Genomic DNA, 20,747 nt, shown 5'->3' with positions numbered 1-20,747 from the left:
CCAAAAAAAAAATCTCTATTAGAGAAAATATTACAAAATATGTTTAATGTAGAATTTCAGCCCATTAAAATTGTTTCAATTTCCTTCAATGCAAGCTGACCACATTACAAAAACCCTGAAATTCTAATTAGCAACTTTGCAGATACCTGATTGCTGTCAAAAATCTTTTCCTTTTTCTACACAGCATAACATCTTTGTTTTATTTCTGTAAACCACTGAATGTCTTTGATAGATTGTTATAAAAGTTACATTTTGTAAAAACATGAAAGATGATACTTCATTTTTAAAAACAGAGTAAATTGAATAGCACTAACAGCTATTTCAACATACTTCAAGAATTGTGGGCTTTGCAAAAAGACCGTCCAACCATGTTTGTGCAACAAATATAGCATGAAAAGGGAATCAAGTCTTGTAACAAAGAAAACAAAAACATAACAATCACGTAAGGGAGCAATTCATGCAGAATCATTAGTTTACTCAAGGGACTGTTTGAGTGGTCACAGAGGATTTATTTGCAACAGTGTTCTTCTCTCATTGAAACATTAAGGAAAGGGGAATAACAGGCAAAATGGATATAAAACTTTATTCAGCAATTACAAGGAAAGAAAATTAATTTCTGACGTAGTGGTGTGAAGTTAGATGATGGATATAAAATAGGCCAAAATGGTAAACTATTGTCTGCAGATATTTCTGCTCTATTTACCCTTGCAGAACTTCCCAAACTGTCTTCATCAGATTCACGTCTTCGGTTGCAGTTTGAATGGCCCTATGTTAACGTAAAGATTTATATAATTTAATTTAGGTCTTGTGTGTTCCATCCATTGCTAAGGAACAATTTACCACCAGCAAAACGAACACTGACTATGATGAAAAGAGCTTATATTTTTTTTCTTCTTACTGAATTGATAAAATGTACAGTGCCAAAACTTTAATCCTATAAAAAGGAATTATTCCATTAGACAGACAAAAACGTCATCTTTTGTCTCCTCAAAGAAGACATTTTTGTTGCAAAATATCTGACAAAACGTTAAGCACAGTCGTATTTGCTCTGCACCAATCAAAAAAGCTATTTAAAATAGGAAATATTTCTTTAAAATCGTACGATTTGTAAGAGTAACTAACTGCCCTATAGACATTCTGTACAAGTGTGATAATAGTTGACTGAAACTTAAACCTGTGCACTGCTTCAGGTCATATAACATGCAGCAGACCTGGAAAGCAGGGGGTGAGACAATAGCAGTCTTTGAAAGTCAGCCATACTCACAGATCTCTATTCTAACAGAAAACCTTTCACAATTGTAAACCGCAATGCAGAGCACCTCAAGAAACAACATGCAATCAAACAGAGTATTTTTAAGGTAATATTGGAAATACTAATTCCCTATAAGCAACTGCAATTAACATACTGGAACTTAATCTAGTTTAAAACTTATGGGAACGCCTTCCTAATTGCTGTCCATTGCACAAGTCAGATCAATAGAACAAAGAGAAAATTTAAACTCTTTCACTGAACTGCCCCATGAGGCCATGGGGCCTTGTTAAATACAAAATACAGATCTAACTTACCCTATCTCGATGATCCATATCTTCCAGGTCACTTCTCTTTTCACTGGGGCACCCACTGTCACCACCATTTTCAGAGTCCTACAGAAGACCAAAATGGTCGCACAACATCAGTTATCAGTATATTTTCTTGTAAGGATTTCATCCTGCAGACACTCAAACTTCCACTAACTTCAGTGAGGGCCAAGAGGCCTGAGGGAGGTTGACATGGTTTGTGTGTCCTCTCTTGGATGCTATATATCCAATTAAGTAGGAGTAGCAACGTTAGTTGCTAAGGCCCTGCCTGGACTAAAAACTAGGAATGTGACTAGGTAACCGGTTAACTGGTTACCTGGTAAGCATCACCCTCCCCGGGTGAGACTGACCGGATACCGGTTAACCAGTGCCTGGAAGCGGAGACCTGCTCCACTGGTTAAATATTAGGTTAACTTAACAGTTAACTGATTAAATCAGGATTTTACATCCCTCCTAACAAAATACCCTAAAAAGCGTCAAGTGAGTTTTTCTAACTGGCATTCAGAGAGATGAAATCCATGCCACAGAGGCCCCAGAAAGATTATACTAGGGCAAGGAAATAGACATCTTTACTTTGTGTTATAAAGTGTTGGGCATAAATTAACTCTAGAGGAACAGATAAAATAAATGGTGATATATTTGATTAATATATAAAATGTTGTCCCTTTATTAGGGACAGTTGGTGCATATAACTTATATGGCCTTCCACAGCACTGAGGTCAGGCACACAGATTTTATTGTTTTTACTGAATGATGGCCACAGGCAATCCTTTAGAGACATTTACTGAAGCAAATGCAAACTCATCCTTTTTCAGAAAAACACTTACCCTTTGGTTATCAAGCTGATCATGGTCCTTGTGAACTAAGTTATCCACTTCGTTAAACACAGGCCATTCTAAGAAGAATAAATTTGTTTTTGTTATTCTGGAAATAGATGATGATGTGCCAGGAAGAAGCTCTGGGTAACCATCTTATTTCTATTACAGGGTTTTCAAGAAAAAATCCTCAAAGAACTGAAGACACAAGTTGAAATACAGACATGTTTTTGGTTCTATTACTAGCTCTGTCAAGTGATCAAAAACTTTAACTGCAATTAATCACGTGATTAATCGCGTGTGCCTCCCCTTTGAAACTGAAATGCCACAATGGCATTTCAACGGGGCAGCGCTGCATGGAGCCCAGGATCAGCTAGAGTCCCCAGCTGTCCCCGGGCTCCATGCAGCGCTGCCCCTTTGAAACACTGTGGTGGCGCATCAAAGGGGCAGCACAACAGGGAGCCAGGGATCAGCTGGGCACTCCAGCTGATCCTCAGTAGGGAAGTTAAAGACTAGTTGTTCCTCCTCCCCCCCCCCCCCCCCGCCGCCTTTGCTGCCTCTATTATATAGAGGCAGCAAAGAGGAGGGGGAAGGGGTACTTCAAAGTGGCAGCACCACACAGCTGTATGGCAATGCCGCTTTGAAACCCCAAAGTGGCATTTCAACGGGGCAGCTGCCGTGGAGTCTGGGGTCAGCTGATCCTGGGCTCTGCGCAGCATTTTCCTAGCTGACCCTGGGTTCCACTGCCACTGGGAGCCCGGGATCAGCTGGGGAGTCCCCAGATAACCCCGGGCTCAACAGCTGTCCCTTTAAAACTCTGCCTCTAGTGTTTCAAAGGGGCAGCTGCCCTGGAGCCTGGGGTCAGCTGAGCATTGCCCAGCTGATTGTGGGCTCTTGCACGGCAGCGGAACCCAGGGTCAGCTGGGGACTGCTCAGGTTATTCTGGGCTTTGCGCGGCAGTGGAAGCCGGGGTCAGCTAGGGGCTACCAGCTTATCCTGGGCTCCCTGCACCAACAGAACCTGGGGTCGGCTGGTGGCTCCCCAGCTGACCCTGGGTTCCGCTGCTACGCAGAGCCCAGGATCATCTGGGGAGTCCCCAGCTGACCTTGGGCTCTAGGGCTACCCCTTTGAAACACACATGAAGGGGGCGTTTTAAAGGGGCAGCAGCAGCACAGCTGATCCCTGGCTCAACTGAGAGGTGGTTGCTCCTTTGAAATGTCGCCTCTTTGCATTTCAAAGGAGCAGTGGAGCCCCGGGTCAGCTGGGGACTCCCCAGCTGATCCCAGCCTCTGTGTTGTGCTGCCCCTTTGAAGCACCACAGTGTCACTTCAAAGGGGCTGTGCAGCATTAACGCCTGTGATCAAAGTGTTAACAAAATTAACATGTTATTCTTGGACGGCATTAATCGCAGGTGTCAACACACGCCAACTGACAGCCCTAATTATTACTAGGCAGAAATATGTTTAGACATAGCAATGGTGGAAGAGGAACTTCTGGAATAAATAAAACCAGACACTCAAAATAAAATGCCTAGAAGCCCAAAACTAACATTCACAAAGTTGAATACAGAGAAGGCAGGTGGCTCACTCACGAAGTGTGTCCATTTTATGTGGTGTTGCTGAGCAGGGAGAAGAGGGTAAGGAGTCAAATGCCACGTCACTCATGCTTTCATCTCCAGAATTTTCAGACAGGCGGAAAAGCAGAGGAGGCCGACTACCAGACATTGTTCTTACCCGGCTACTGCCACATTTTTCCTCTGTGCCACGCAGAATTGTCTGAGCAGATTCCTTGGTAAAGGAACAGGAAAACCTATCACTCATGTTTCCCTTCACTTTATTCTGAATACGGTATGTATATGAACACACACAAATGTTTAGTAATGGGCTCATGCATATAAATACATGTATACGTGTCATGCATACAGATACATATAAAGGAAAAGACACACAAATGAAATTCTAGCCCCACTGAAGTTAATGAGAGTTCTGCTATTGAGTTCAACGGGGCCAGAACTTCATCCCAAAATTACAGTCCAAATTCTGCATTCTTCAATCAAGTAAAACTCCCGTAGAAAACAACTAGAGTTTTGTTCAGTTACAGAATGAGCAATGTGAGTCTTTGTTCCCATAATTATCTGTTGTCACCCTGATCTTCAGAACCTACTCATGATTTGGGTGCTTTAAGATCTATTGTATGAATGCGCTACAGAGTTTCATGCTCAGATCTATAGCAGCAATTTAGGAACCAATAGTGAATAGGTCAGCATCAGACTACTGTATTTTATTTACTACTGTATTTTGCACAAAGAAACTTACAAGCTGTTTGTTACAGTGATCCAAGACATGCTTCTCTTTAGGTGAAAGATCAAAAGGTGTAAGTCCCATACTTCTGCAAATCTTGTTACAGGCATGAGAATGAAAGAACAAAGCCATACCCCGTACGCCTGGAGATATAAAAGAATTTAGAGAAGAAAAATTTAATCAGTGAGAGAATAGATTCTAGAAGCCCTGAATGCCTTCCTCCAAATTATTTCTCTCTCTTTCTTAGGGACACAGGGAGGAAGGGAGGGACGGACGCATGCATGCACACACACACCCTTTCTGTTTTAAAATCTATGGTAACTTTTTTCTATCATCCCTCTAAAACATCATTTACAAAATGTTAAAGTATTAAAAGCTCTGGTTCTAATACTTGTAAGATATATTGCAGTAATCAATTAAAAAAAAACAGGACAAAATTCAATCCTAGACAAAAGACTGGCACAATCTCTAGGCAGATCTGAATATGAGAGCAACTGGAGCTTAAACCATCAACAAGGTTCTTCCTCCATCCATTCTGCTGCATACATTGTAGTGATTTGGCATGGAATTTAAATGGCTGGGATTCACTACTCACACTCTGCAGGAAGTTTGTTAATCTCAAACTTAACTGGTTTAAGCTGGGAGGACATGGAAAATGTTTTTCTTTTTAAAACAGGCACCCTGAGTCAAGACCAACTTTTCTATTTTAAATCCATAATTTTGCAGAGCATAACATGGGATTGGGGTACTTTCTCATACACAGCACAAATTAGCACACTTAAGGTGAAAGTTTCCCAACTGATCATCAGGAAGTTGCCCGCTCTTCTCATTGCCATGTTAGTGCTGCTCAGCAGACGGCTTAGATGGAAAAAAAATGTTCAGCAAAACATTAACTAACATTGTCGATTTTACCTAGGTTGCCATCTCCAAAGTCTGTGCCACTCTCCGTGTGGATCTGAGGGTCGGTATAAAGATCTCCAACTCCCTGGATATCAACAATTATGAGCTGGTGTCCTGAGCGCTCAAATGTGAAGTGGCTAAAGGCCTGTGGGGAATTGTAAATAATTAAGTGGTGGTGAAGGAACTCAAAACAATATAAATGGGCAAACTTAAGTCTCATTTTATTCAAAACAATAAGATGCATGAATATTTCTCTCAATTTTTTCCACTGACTCCTGAAGAACAGTTCATTATAACATCCTGGGCCTGATTTACCACTGATAAACCAATGTAAATTTGGAATAACCCACTGGTATTTTAGGCCCAGTGTAAATAGAAGGATAATAGCTAGAGATGGAAAAGTCCTACTACATCAGAGTCTAACCCTTGCAAGAGCAGGGCACAGCCCTCTGAGACAGAATCAATCTAAGACCACACTTGGTGGCAAATCTTGGTTGCCTTACTCACAAGACGTCAACAGGAAAGCTCGTGTAGGAAAGCCAGTAGGATTTGGCATGTGGCCTGTAATTTTAACTCAAAGGCAGGAAAGAAACAAAGTCTATTGCTGACAATATTGTTGAATATTACTCTGCAGATTGTACATGAAGGTGCATTATCCTCAGTGAAAAATACTAACTAAAAACAAAGGCATAAGCCTTAAATTAAATATGGGGGTGGGGTGGGGGAAGATTTGTTCCCCAGAATCCACATGGGGAGAAGACCTTTATATGCAAATCTCCAATATGGAAAGGGGGGTCCTCCATACTGGATCCCACATAGTGGGGAGTGGATGGGCTATAGGGCAAGAATGGGAAGGTCAAACAGACAAGCTGAGGGGGTATATGCCTCACTCCCTCCTCCCATGGAGCCCTCCTCTTTTAAAGGTGGAATTCAGAAACAGCTGTTGCAAAGGATGGCACTAAGGAAAGCAGCAGCAGGGTGAGGGGTCACAGAAGCTTGACACTAAGAACCCTGCATCTCCAGATGTCAGGGCTATGGGGTTCAGGGACATGGCCTATATTAGTGGGCTCTTTAAATATTGCATTTAAAGTATGCCAAGCACAAAAATAATCCTGCTCTTTTGCAGACAGCTGGGACATTTGGCATCTCCTGGGAAGGCCTTCAAGAGGGCCCTGCAGGGGCTTGTTTTAGATAAATATTTTAGTGCAGCAAATTTTATGAAAACATTTGTTCCCAGCCGCTGAAAGGATAGTGCAGATTCCACAATAAACAAAAAACCAGCCACGATACAAACTCTCCATCCACATTAAAAAAAGGAGGTGAATATGAAAAATGTTTACAATTCTGCCTGTGTGGCACCTTCTAATATTTGTTTGAATCCTTTTATTAGAACCATGAGATTTAACTGAATCACATGGGTTGCTGGTTTATTTGTATTAGCTGCTTTATTGCTACAGAAACTACTCCTGGTTCACTCTCTCAGAGACAGGAATTAGCAGGTGTTAATTGGCTATGCTGATTTACATCAATTGGCCCTTTATGTTATATATTATACTGATTTAATAGAATACCATTTAGGATCTAAAAGCTTGAACCCTTATTTTTTTTAAAAACCTGAGTTTGCAAAATCTGCCCCTGCTAAGATTGGATACTAATTACAATAAGGCCTAATATTCCAAGGTATTAAATGCTTTCACTGAGGTGCTGAGCACCCTGAACTCCCACTGAAGACTGTGTAAGCTGAGTGGTCTAGGTAATCCTCAGGAAGTACTCAGGATCTTGCAGGATCTGGCCCTAAATGAAAAGAGCCCAAGCTGTAACCGGATACATTAATTCTGTGCCATTCTGGAAGATCTGAAAATGTCTTTTCCCAGCAAAAACAAGTGGATCTTTCAGTCAAGCCAAGCAAATCCCTGCAACAAGCAGGGAGTACTCTAAGCAGCACTAAAGGCTCACTTGTGGGGTAAGGCGAATGTTGTCATCTCGTACGAATCCAGAGTTTGAGTTGTATTTGATGTACTTCCCCTCGATGTAATGTTCCAAATGAAACAAGGGCTTTCCAGGTCTGTTCTTCATTTCAATAATACTGGTCTGCACTATATCAACCTGGGAAAGGAAGCAAGAAACTCTGACAAATGAGGATTCCGTTCTAATTAAGAATAAAACATGTGAATTCTGCAGCTAAGTAAACTTTGTCAGTGAACATTTGCAAAAACTTGTTTATTTAACAATGAGAGTGGAGAGTCATGTGCTCTCGGGATTACTGGCAGAATTACATAAAGCAGCAGCAGTCCCTTGAAAAACAATTTCAGTTCTTTTTGCTTGAAAGCACAAAGACAAATCCTTTGGAAAAAACTTTTAGCAGTCATATGATTTTTTTACTGGGCACTTCTGAAGTATGTTATAACAATCTGTAGACCTGCATTCACACAGAGAGGGACATGGCATACAATTTGCTAATTTACACCCATCAAATAGCACTACAGCAATGGAGCGAAGACCCACTTCATCTTTTACTTGTCACAAATTTAGGGTGATTTCAGAAACCCCTGCCTCCACAGGAGAAACCAACACAGGTCACTTTAAGTGACTTAGTCCAGCTGATTTGTTTTCAGAGGTAAAGAAACTCCTGATGGCCAGTACATTTCAGCTCGAAATGAAGGTCACTGGAAAGTGAGTGGGGGGAGGGGGATGTTGCTTTAGCAATAAAGGCCTATTGAACCCTCTGATATGGCTGGTTTACTCATGAAAAAGTAAATCCAGAGCCATACATGTGGTTCTAAAGCTTTAGTTTCCACTGTTGGTAGACTCTTTTTCCATTCCTCAGACCTCTGTGTGAGGGAGGTCTTGCCTCCTTTGAAATACCATCTATTAAATATTTGCTAGGCAAACACAAATGTATTTTGTAGCATCCCTGATTGTTATGAGAACAGGCATATCCCTAGAAAAGGTGTCTAGAAATCTTGACTAAAATGACTTAACTTTGCTTTTGCCTATTCTCTGATGGTAGGTTAGATATTTGCATACAATGGCCTTAGACGCATGCATGAGATGTTTAGCATTATCTTTGTTGAAATGCAACTACAGTAAAACCATTATGAGCCATACCGCTTTATCTGAGTAATTAACTGGCATTGACCTTAATGGGATTTGCACAGATAAATCCACCTGAATTGCTTTGAAAAGTCACCCCTCAAAACAGAAAATCTGAATTGTTTGCTCATTGGGTCTCTTGGTGCTTTGTGGTACCTGTTTTGGTGGCTTGTGCCGATTATACTCCTCTCCCCAAAGTTTTGCTTCCATTTGAAGTCGTACATCCTCAAAGTAGACATCCCTGTCTACAGTCTCGATATATCGCTTAGCAACATAGTTAAATGCACCTTTCCAATTCTGCGTGTGTAAAAAATTGGACAGCTTTTTCCTGGAAGGCAAACGAATTATAGATAAAAGGGAAACTGAGAACTTGGATTCAATATTCCCCATTCCCTCACTTCCCAAAACACCAACATTCAATGTGCTAAATTCTTCCCTCAATAGCAACTTAAATCAGTATCTGAATGAGTCTGAACAGATATTACAGTTGAAACAACAAAGTTTGAACACACATCAGGGATGAGGGAAAAAGCAGGATCTTGTAAGAACACTTTGCAACACTGAAAGACAGCCTGCAACATAACAGAACAACCTCATGGCTCAGCTGCTATAATGTAGTACTTTCTCCTTACCCTCTCGCTTCTCTTCTGACCTGACTCAAACCAATGCATGAGATAAGGGGTGTTTGTCTCAAGGGCTACGTCTAGACTGGCATGATTTTCCGGAAATGCTTTTAATGGAAAACTTTTCCGTTAAAAGCATTTTCGGAAAAGCGCATCTTGATTGGCACGGACGCTTTTCCGCAAAAAGTGTTTTTGCGGAAAAGCGTCTGTGGCCAATCTAGACACGCTTTTCCGCAAAAAAGCCCCGATCGCCATTTTCGCAATCGGGGCTTTTTTGCGCAAAACAAATCTCAGCTGTCTACACTGGCCCTTTTGCGCAAAAGTTTTGCGCAAAAGGGACTTTTGCCCGAACGGGAGCAGCATAGTATTTCCGCAAGAAGCACTGATTTCTTACAGTAGGAAGTCAGTGCTTTTGCGGAAATTCAAGCGGCCAGTGTAGACAGCTGGCAAGTTTTTCCGGAAAAGTGGCTGATTTTCCGGAAAATCTGGCCATTCTAGACACAGCCTAGCAGTTGTTGTAAACCAAGCTCTTTGGCTTGTAGAAAATTAAAAGTGGCTGCTCCTCTAAGGGCAAACTGCTGTGTATGTAACACATCAATCACCTTATGGCTAGGAACAAATACTGCAACTTGGAGTCCTCCTTTCACTGCACCTCTAAGGCCCTGTCAATATAAAAGTCCTTAAGACATGAACACTTAAGAGTGAAGAAAGAGTGATTGCAGGATAACTGCTGGATGCTAACTAATGAAAGTGATTGGGAGGTTGGGGTGGGGGGGAGCAAAACACAAGAACCTCCCCCCCCCCAAAAAAAAAAAACCAATGAGTTTCTAGACTTCACAGGCAAAACTTCTGAATGTGGGGCCCTCCATTCCCTTTGCTTTCTTCTTTCACCTTTCCCCAGCAGACCAACCACAGTGTGTGCCATGCCTAGTCATACAGGACACAGGGAAAAAGAAAGAAGGGAGCGCATGGTCTTTCTGTTGGGTGTTTTAATTTAACAGAGGTCATGGCAAAAGCTATGAAGACAGACCAGAAACAGTAACCTGTGCTATCAGGAAGATGCTCCTAGCCAAACTGAGGGTGTACAGCGGCACTCTGGAGGAGGAGGAGGAGAAGGTGGTGAAGTAGCACCTGAAGTCATGTCCAGTTAGCCCCTGGTGGTTCTCAAACTATGACCAGTGGCCAACAATGGTTCACAGAACCTCTCTTATTGACCTGCAGAACGGCATTTTTGGGAACCAAGCAGTGCCATTTAAACTCTTCTTTTCAAGAGTAGAGTAGAGGAGAGTTTATGAGAAGATCTTCTTGCAAAATAGTTCAAAGCAAAAATACTGGCGAGCAACTGCTGCCCAGGGAGGGAGCCCATCACACTGCTGTTGCTGGGGAAGACACAGAGTGGCTATGATGCACATCCTCAAAGGAAGGGGTAAGCAGGCAACGGTGAGAGTATAGGAGTTCCAACAGGGATTTCAGAGCTGCTAGGCTTCCCAGGGAATCACTCTTTTTTGCCCAAGAGAAGCCTGATCACATGCTCTTCTGTACTCTCCACTGTTTACTAAGCACCTTTCCTTAGCATTCTAAGGAGGGAAACCATGTGGGGGAAAGCTATCTACATGCAAGTGTGCAGCAATCAGAATAGAGCATGTACTGTGAGTATCACTGTGGCCCCCCGGGGCTTTCCAAGTTGAGTAGGAGAATGCAGCGCGCTGTCTCTTCTGTGATCTGTCCCCTACGCGGTGACTAGAGCGCTGGTGGGATACAAGGAGAAAGAGAGAACAGTTGTGCCTGGACTCTGTGAGAGCACAGCTAGGAGGCTCTTTGCATCTTCCTTTCCTTGCACACCCATGCAAAGACCAGGCACAATTTGGCCCACCCACAGAGGCTGTAATGTGGTTCTCCACCTAGTCATGCTTTCACCCAGCAGGGAATTTTACTCTCTCTCCATTCCAACCCTTCTTGTAAAAAAGAACAATTACAGCAAAACTGCTGCGCTCACAACAGGAAACACGACCAAGAAGAAAAAGCTGGGGGCTACTTACGTTCTGAAGCACTCCCGCATTGCTCCACGGCCAAAGGGCTGGAAAAAATCCAAAGACAGTCATCTTATAAAGTTAATCAGTACGTGACATTTCCACAGCCCCATTCCTCTTGCATGATATCCCGGCACCTCACAAATTACCCATGTACACCAGCGCTTGAAATGCATCCTTTTCTGAAATGGAGGGTGGTAACCAGCTGGCCAAAAGCAGCAGGGAAGGGGAATTTGGGGAATGGCATATGGGGCAAATCACTCTCTTCTAGGAAAAGTGCCATGGGATCTGTAATGTCTCTGCAGGACAGACAGATTTTTGCTTTTTATGATCCAATTCCAAATATCTGTTCAGGCTCAAGTTAGCTGATTTGTGACCGCCCAAAACAGCTGACTTCAAAATTCTCAAGCCCAAATTTATCTCTGAGTGATCAATGTGATCTGCAGGCTGACACCACTCTAAATACCATGCACTTCTACAGTCACGCAGACCAAGCAGCTTCCAAAACTTCTCAAGTGACTCCTTGTTTTAAGCAGGAGATAATAGTGGTCCTGGCTTCATGAGCAGGAAACCAGGCCCATTTTTCGCCCCTGAAAAGCAGAAATTATTTGGAAGTCTCAAACACAAGGCTGGCCAGGATGCTAGGCAGCGGGCTGTGTATTAGTCCTGGATTCTGCCCAAAGCAGCCAGGCCAGCTGGAGCTGGGAGTGCTGAGGGCAGCATGCTCAGCTCCTGGTGGGAAGTGTATTAGGGATGTTAAATATCAGTTAATTGAATAGTTGAGTAACCTCATGAATTCTTATCGGTTACTCAACTATTCTATAGTCCTGAGGAGCCCCCTGCCACTTCACACTGCAGCTTCTGTGTCAGAGGCAGCGGCGCGCAGTGCCAGGCAGGAGCTGGTCCGCAATGGTCCTTGCAGACCAGGTGCCTGTCGCCCAGTGCTACTGCCTCTGATAAAGAGGCAGCAGCGCAGGGTGGCAGCAGCCCCTAAGGGTAGTCTGAGCTCCCGGAACCAGTGCAAGATGGGACTGAGTCAGGCTGCCTGTCCGCCCGGCTCCTAATATATTTTAAATGCAGAGCTGCAGCAGCAGTAGGTACCAGACCCATCAAAAGCCAGGACTGAACCGGGCTGCTGGCCAGCCTGCAAAAAAGTGTACTGGTGAGGGAGTGGGAGAGAAATGCATGTAGTCGATAGCATTAACCTATAAGCTTTTACTTATCGGTTAATCGGCTACACTATTACATCCCTAAAGTGAATGCCTCACGGTCACTCCTCTCTGGTTGGCATTTGCATAGCTGCTGCTGGGCTGGGGAAGAGCTGCCTGTTCATAATGCTCTACTCCACTGAAAGGAAGAGTACGGACACAAAACCTTAAGGGAAACAAAGGAATAATGTGAAAAAAGGGAACGATCCTGAGGTTTGGAAGCCTCTTAAACCTCCACTAGGTACCTTTCCCTAGCTTAATCTATATTAAGAGGGGACTAATAAATATCCCCACTACTACTACAGTAAAACTCCAATTGTCCGGCATCCAGTGGTCTGGCACTCCCGATAGTCTGGCACCAACTGGAACCCAGAAGTGCTCCGGCCAGCCGGACTATCAGGAGTGCCAGACCACTGGATGCCGGACAATTGGAGTTTTACTGTATATCCATTTATTCGATAAGAATCTATTCATTACCCTTATCCAGCTAAAAGGAAAAATAGAATTGAAACCCAATCATGCTCCGTGACTAATATCAGAATGAAACTTTATGTTATCGCCGAGCAGGGGGGTGAGGGGCGGCGCTGCGGGACCAACCCAGCAGCACCCCAGCTGCTGAAACTGACGAGCAGCGGACTTGGGGAAGCTGCAGAGCAGAGCAGCTGGGGTGCTCCCAGATAGGTCCCGCAGCGCCACCCCTCACCTCTCTGCTCGGGGATAACTACTGCAGTCTGGAGGGGTGGGGAGCCCACTCCCCTCCCCTCCCCTCCCCTCCCCTCCCGGAAACACTTGGCGGCAGCGCAGGGCTTCCCCCGCCTTCCTGCAAAACGGCAGAGAGTTCGCCCCTCGCTGCACCATTCCCCGGTCACACCCCCCCCCCCGGACGCAGTATGGATCCCAGCAGACTCGTCAGTCTCCCCCGCCAGAATACCTCCCAATATTCCGGCATATTCAATAATCCGGCACCACCTACGTCCCAAAGGTGCCGGATTATCGGAAGTCTACTGTACTATTAAATAGGAAAGACAGAGACAAACATGTTCATACCTGTGAAGCCATTTTAATGAGAACTTCATCTTCGACCCATTCCCCAGTAACTGCATTGTACCTGCAAAAGTAGAAGCCATGCCTCTTATTAAGTCTCAGGGGGGTAATCGTATTAGCCTGCAACTTTAAAAACAATGAGTAGTCCTTTTGTAGCATCTTTGATACTAACAAAAATGTATAGTATTGTGAGCTTACGTGGGTAAGACCCACTTCCATCAGATGAGTTAGTAAAATGCTCAAGGAACCAAAATGCTCACAGCTGATCCTATTTGACTGCGGAGTTGATGTAAGGTTCTTCTCTCCGATCTATCCTACAGAACTCTGAGCCTTGATACCCTCTCACCCAGGACTTAGGCATGAGCACTTCAAAAAGCCTCCTCAGAGGTCACTGTGACTTGGCCAGCAAAAATCCTTCTACTCCAGATCCCGTGTAAACTCTGTAGCTCTGTCCACACTACCAAACGGGCCTGATTTACTGTATGTTAAAGCTCCTCCTGGCTGCTCTGGCAATGCAAACAGGGTGGAAACTGTCCTCTGAGAATATCTGCTGCACACTGCTTGGCTGGAGCAAAAATGGCATAAGAAATCTACACCAGCCCTGCTCCCAGGCCCTGGTACAGGGATGGACTGGAGGCATGAGCCGAGTTCATTGCACTGTGGTTATTCTCTGCCTCCCAGTATACACAGAAGCCTTGAGAAGCAAAGCATGAATCAGAGTAGCCTTAAGGCTACTAAATTTTACACCAGGAGCTGGATATGCCTGAGCACAATCGTAGGAATATAAGGAGTACAAAGATGGATTTATCCCTATTCTCCTAATTCCTTTTCCCCACTACAGGAATGGATTAACTAAGAATCAAGACAATTGTATTAGCAACACGTGATGGTTTCTAGCTTGCCTCTCCTGACCAGCATGGATAGATTTCCCTCCCCCACCCTCAAAAACATGCCAGCTCAGCCTTTCTATTTACCAATTATTTTTCTCAACAGCCTAAATAGCATAGCTCTCAGGGGAAGCAAAACCAAATCCTGCTCTTTTTATCTGGCTATTTCAGCAACCCTCAAACAGTACTTTCATTAGTAACAATGCAGAAGTAGGAAATAAATATCAGTTCCTCAAGTTTCAAAACATTCAAAATGCTTCGTGTCTGTGCCAGTGCCAATGCTCTGGCAAAACGAGTGCCCAAAACACCACATGCAGCTCAGGGACTGGTTTCAGCACGTATATTTTGCTATGCTCTTCTGTTCCTTTTAAGGGTTTACGTTCCAGCCTCATGGAGCAGTGCTGCGTGCCCACATAAACAAACTATTTCAGGATAGGCACAGAGCATTACAAACTAGCAGAACTGTTTATAGGCTTCAGATGCCATAATGATTTTGTTACTTTCCTTATCAGATTAGTTCTACAGAATATTTATAGGTCAGTCAGCAACACCCTTCTCATTTACTTCCTGCCTGATTCTTGCAATGCTGGAACTTTTAGGCATTGCTAAAGTGGGAGAGACTATGTTACACTATATTTTGAGTGACTACAGTCTTTATAAATGCTCAGTAGTTTCTAGATAATATCCATGGCAGTAAAGTGATTGCTCTTATTTAGCAAAATAACTGTACAAACCGTATACTAAAAAAAAGGAACAATTATTTGAAATATACACATGTAACCCAATGGAATCTGCTTAATGTCACAATTAAAAGTAGAAACATCTACAGACCTATAACGCGTGGCATATTCTGTTTCAATGTCCTCAAGATGAAATTCTGCCCAGGGATCAGGCATGTGTTTAGCTTTCTGAATGGCATGTCTCCAGGCTTCCTACAGAAGTTAAAAACTATAAGGTTATTTGTATCAAAACAACAATTACAAGCTTTATAATCACATTGTTTTCTGTACATCTGGGCCTCAGTGTTGTAAAGAAAAATATGCAGGAAGACCCCTGTACTCACGTGGAGTCAGTGGGGTACTGAACGAGTGCACGGACCACCCCGCATGTGTCTCTTTAAAGGATAAGAGCCACATTTTCTCGTTTCATTCCCTTCCCCTCTCTCTAATTCAGGGGTCCCCAAACTTTTCCCTCCACACTGCCCCTTGCCCATAAGGGAACCTGCCTATACCCTCTCCCCAAGAACTGCAGCCAGGAGCAAAGCCATGGCCAAGACTGGGGCTGGGAGCCAAGGCCAGAGCTGCGGCCAAGGCTGTGAGCAGAGCCGTGACTGGGAGCAGTGACAGAAGCTGAGGCTGCAGCTGGGGCTATGTTCCACGGCAGTTGCTCCCTCCCTCTGCCTCATTGGGGCTGGTGTAAGCCCTGTCACAACCCTTGTTCTTCTAGGGGAGCAAACCCCTGTCTGGGGCCCACTGCTCTAATTGGTACTGGGTGCAAAACACCTTCCCACATTTTACAGTTTCAAGTGCAGTGTTAAAAGTACAGAAATGTAAAGCACTAGATTTTGATTTGATTTACAATACTATAAATCCAAGCGAGAATTTGGTCTAATACACACAGATATAAACTGAGCATAATGTGCACAAAATGCAATAATTGTGTACTTTTCATCATTTATAACAGCTCTCTGCAATCACACTTAGTAACCAATGTTAATGTTAGAAAATTTACTTAGTGAGGATTATATTTTAATTGGAAGCAACATGTCCTATCAGTGCAAATAAAGAACAAACTGCTTTGTACAATAATATCAAGGAAAATAAAGCTTTTCAAAAACCAAGGCCTCAAACTAAGCTCACCACAAGATGCAAAAGGAAAAGCAAGGAGTTATGTAAGAAAAATGGATGATGATGATTATTATAGTTCCAGACAAGTAGCTATTTTAGTCTCCATCAAGTCACAGTAACACTGAAAATCCATATGTTGAAAATACATTAGCTGTTTCACAAGCCACTCTAATGCTTTTCTCTTAACTTTTATCCTGTCCCCCTATTTTCACATACACAATGTCGAGGGCCCGTGAGGGCTAATCCTGCAAAGTGTTGAGTGCATCCTGCAAGATGACAAGCACCTTCAATCACTACTCATGTAAATGAGTAAAGGAAGGTTCAGCAGCATGCTGGAGTCATTCAGCACCTAGAAGCTGGCAAAAAGGGCGCAGGTTATCAATCTGAATCTGTGTAGGAAATACTGATTTCTGGATCACTGTTTACCACTTCTGTCACTGAATTTGCAATATTTAAAAATTGTTTTAATTGTTTTAATAAATTAAACTAAAAAATTACAATACAAACATATATCAGCAGTGAACATCCTTCACAAATGCTTTATATTGTATAAAACTGGGGACTTTTATAAAATAATTTACATTTTCAACTGACAACAGGTCCTTCCTATTCCAATGGCAAAGCAGTATGTTTCAAAAGCAAACAACACCTCCCTCTCCCAAACACTTTCTCTACTCATAAAACCCAGCCACACAAAAAACACATGAAATAAAATCAGTAAGAAAATAATGCTTGTTTGTCACATGACAATACAGAGCTGGTTGATGTCACATGATCTGATGAGCAATTGGGAGCCTCCATTTGTAAGCTATGTACAGATACAGGTTGACTAAGAACAGAGACACATCCTATGCTCCACTGAAATATACCTGACAGTTTCTAAGAAATCACGTCACGGGTTGTAGGAAGAAAACTGGCCTTCTTGTGGTCTTTGGAGAGTGGCTGTTCCCCATTGTCTATGGACTTCACCCTCAAAGGTGTTGAGAGTCCCAAAGAGATACTGAATGAAGTTAGTGGGAGTTGAAAGTGCTCAGCACCTCATAGGTTTGAGCCCTACACTTGTATTCTGGTTTTCAAAATAGAGAATCAGCATTAACACCATCAATTATGCAAGCCTCACATTTCTTGTGTCATAGATTACAGAAGGGCAAAACGTTAAATATAAATTGAATAAAATACTCTTACATCTCCTTTTGTTGTTGTTAACAATAGGAAATAATGTGAAGAAACAACTATGCACACATTTTAAAAAATAAAATGAGTATTTATGATGGTGAACAAAAGAAATGACAAAGAACAAAACATTCTTAAAGGTGACAGTCTCCTTCAGTGATTTCTAGGGGTGGAGCAATGTATGTTCTTCTAAAGTATAAAATAATGAATCAAAATATCATTTATTTTTAAAAAGAGGCTTAAAACATCCACTATGAAAGATTCCATGTTAACCTACCCAACTATGGTCAACCACAGAGCCATGCTTAGATCATTGCTGTGTGTCATTCTAAAGAATACACGAGAAACATTAAAATATGAAAATGTACTTAAGACAACGATCAGTTAAATGCTTCCTTTTTTGCCAACTGAAAAACATGCCTTTCCCAGTTAGGATATCTACACTATAATTAGACACGCGTAGCTGACTTGCGCTAGCTGTTACGGGCCGCCAGCTACCGGACGCAGACATTCTGGCTTGGGGGAACTTCTCCCACCTTGCAGGGTTCTAGAGCCAATGCTCCAGCCTGATCCCAAACATCTACACCACAATAAACAGTTCCTTAACCTGAGCCCTGGAGTCTGAATCCGCTGGCATGGACACGTCACAGATTTTTCACTACCCACAAAGCTGTTTTTCAAAATTCACATTCCTCAATAAAATTCAACCTTGCGGTATCTGTGCACAAATCTGTTCAAGTCAATGGAACTGCATATGTAAGTACGGCTTAAAGCACTGGAGACATTTTACAGTAGAAAGACTGAGGGTTCTGATCCTGAGAAGAACAGCTTTAATTTGAAGTCAATGAGAATCTGCCATTGATTTTTTTTGGTGGGACAGAATCAGGCCCAATAAGAGTGAATGTTGCTTTGCAGAATCAGATTCTAGAATTATTGCAAAAAAAAAAAAAAAAAAAAAATCATGCTTTATTGAACTGTCCTGTTTTCACCACTCAGTGATTTATCACGTGTAAAAAGTATATTAATGCAAAATTACAGGTAGCATTTTAAATGCATAAAAATCAAGAAATTCAAAAGTTCTGGTTCCTACAGCAACTACAGTTGACTTCCTTACCTGTAGACAAATGTTTTGTATTACTGCATACAGTATTTAATGCTTAATACATACAAGGAAGATGGGTTAAAGTAGAAACTCAAACTCAAACCCCTTCAATTTTTGGATTTTAGAGCATTCAACCTGAATCTGAACCTGTTTTTCTAGTTTTAGTTTCAGGTCAGAGTCAATTTCCAAACTCTTTACAAGAGTTGCCATTTCACAAGATTTCAGCCGCAGGGGTAAGCAGTATAAAACAATATCTGATTTGGCACGATTTTGCCATTTTGGATTAAAACTTTTCATAAACAGCCTACAAGATTTCAGCACCATCAAACCTAAAACCAAAGCTCTAATCCCATACAAATTTTACTCCGGATGTGGACCTGAACACTGATTCCTGAGCCCATTTGTAATCTAAGTAGAATCTTTTACACTGTACACCTGAGCATGCTGTTGCCCGCACAAATTTCTCTATTTGTAGGGGGACACACCTTTACCACAAAAGGAAGAAAAGGCTGGAAGAGGACCAGGAGGAGGGTGGAAGACCTGGAAAAGAAGAACTCACCTCCAAGACACAGCCTAAGACCAGAGAGACTGATATTGCCTGGCCAACAGGGAAACTCTGCCTACCTTTATCAGGATTGGTGAGCATGACACTGTGTGCTTACCATGTACATTCTACTTGTTTAGAGGATAAGGATATTACTGTGTGAGGCTCTTTCAGTGGCTAAAGATCCTGCAAAACCCGCAGGAAAACGTGCCCTGAGCCCTAGGAATTGGGTAAGGGTGGGTGTATAAATTAATCGGGTTGCACTTTGAGCCCTAGGAACTGGGTCAAGGTGTGTGTCCTTACAGTGTGGAAGGGATAGAGAAATGCCCTTACAGTAATAGCTGCTACTCTTCAGTCTGGCTACAGAAGGCGGCTTTGGTTCAGGCCTAGCACAGGCCTTCCAACATAGCTACAGAAAAGCCATATTGTTACAGTCCCCTCCTTAATGATGCTTTTACCAAAGCTGGCATTACTATTTCAGGAGTCCAGTACTCAGACTGGCTGAGCTTGGTCTTGCCTCCTTGGTATCATTAACAACGCAGCCTAAAGTCCAGATAAAGAGGCTATTAAAAATAGTGAAGAGACATAAGCGGTGCAAAAAAAGTTTATGCTCATTTCATTTCATTTGAAAACTTCTACATTTACAGACATGAACTAGAAGTCTCTCACCTATTAAATACCTGGTTAAACCAGTCATTGCAATTTGCTACCACTGGGTTAAATGGAGTACTGAAAGCTTTGTCTAAACTGGGATTTAAAGGTGAGAGGTTAGGATATGTTAGCTCACATGTGCTAACACACACAAATAGGTAGAAGGAGATGATGTTCTCTCTTGATTTTAGTAAGAGGTTTGACACAGTTACATTTAACATTAACAATGAGGGAAATGTGGTCAGTCTTAAATTACTACAAAGTGAGTGCAAAAGTGATTGAAAGACGATATTCAAAGAGCAGCTATCAATGGTCTGCTGTCAAAATGGAAAGGCATGTCTAAATAAAATCCTCGGTCAGATATTTTAAATAATGATTTGGATAATGGAGAGAAGAGTACATTCATAAAAATCTATGGAGGACATCAATCTGGGAGTGGTTACAAGAACTTTGGAGGACAGAATCAGAATTAAAAAATGATCCTTGATAAACTAAGCTGAAAAAACAAGTGCAAAGCAGTGCCCCCTTCGGAAAAAAATGAAATGCACAGCTACAAAATAGGGAATAACTGGTTAGGTGTTTGTACAATTGATCCAGGGATCGAGGTGGATCACAAACTGCAACAGGAATTAACAACATGATGCAGTACATTCTGGGGTTTACAGGAGTGTGGTATAAAAGACATAATAGAGATGTAATTTACCCTTTATTTGGCACTGGTGAGGCTTCAGCTGGAGTACTCTCTCTCCTATTCTACTTTAGGCAAGTTGTAGATAAACCAGATATAATCCCAAGGAAAGCAGCAAAAATGTTTAGCAAATCTGACCTGGGAGGAAAGTTTTTTTTTGTTTGTTTGTTTTGGTTTTTTTTAAAAACTAGGCAAGTTCAGTCTTGAGAAAAGAAAAAACACAGAGGGGCTGAACTGATAAATCTTCAAATATGTTAAGGGCTG

The 20,747-nt window shown here is 42.4% G+C and overlaps 1 protein-coding gene across 10 annotated transcripts in view; it reads right to left on the bottom strand.

Moving 5' to 3' along the window:
- EEF2K (eukaryotic elongation factor 2 kinase) overlaps nucleotides 1-20,747 on the bottom strand; it is a 53,066-nt gene that overhangs the window by 11,518 nt on the left and 20,801 nt on the right. For 9 of the 10 annotated variants that reach the window (XM_014580712.3, XM_006112789.4, XM_006112787.4 and 6 more), the window contains 11 exons: nucleotides 15,310-15,410; nucleotides 13,595-13,655; nucleotides 11,349-11,386; nucleotides 8,843-9,014; nucleotides 7,550-7,699; nucleotides 5,606-5,738; nucleotides 4,709-4,836; nucleotides 3,985-4,180; nucleotides 2,406-2,473; nucleotides 1,567-1,644; nucleotides 704-766 (listed from right to left, as the gene is read on the bottom strand). In XM_014580712.3, the coding sequence (XP_014436198.2) occupies nucleotides 704-766; nucleotides 1,567-1,644; nucleotides 2,406-2,473; nucleotides 3,985-4,180; nucleotides 4,709-4,836; nucleotides 5,606-5,738; nucleotides 7,550-7,699; nucleotides 8,843-9,014; nucleotides 11,349-11,386; nucleotides 13,595-13,655; nucleotides 15,310-15,410 (1,188 nt within the window). The remainder of the gene's footprint in view (nucleotides 1-703; nucleotides 767-1,566; nucleotides 1,645-2,405; nucleotides 2,474-3,984; nucleotides 4,181-4,708; nucleotides 4,837-5,605; nucleotides 5,739-7,549; nucleotides 7,700-8,842; nucleotides 9,015-11,348; nucleotides 11,387-13,594; nucleotides 13,656-15,309; nucleotides 15,411-20,747) is intronic. The other variant, XM_075899467.1, reaches the window with a different exon arrangement.

Source organism: Pelodiscus sinensis, chromosome 16 (genome assembly GCF_049634645.1).
Source record: "Pelodiscus sinensis isolate JC-2024 chromosome 16, ASM4963464v1, whole genome shotgun sequence".
Lineage (NCBI taxonomy): Eukaryota > Metazoa > Chordata > Testudines > Trionychidae > Pelodiscus > Pelodiscus sinensis.
This window is presented reverse-complemented; position numbering and strand designations above follow the sequence as displayed.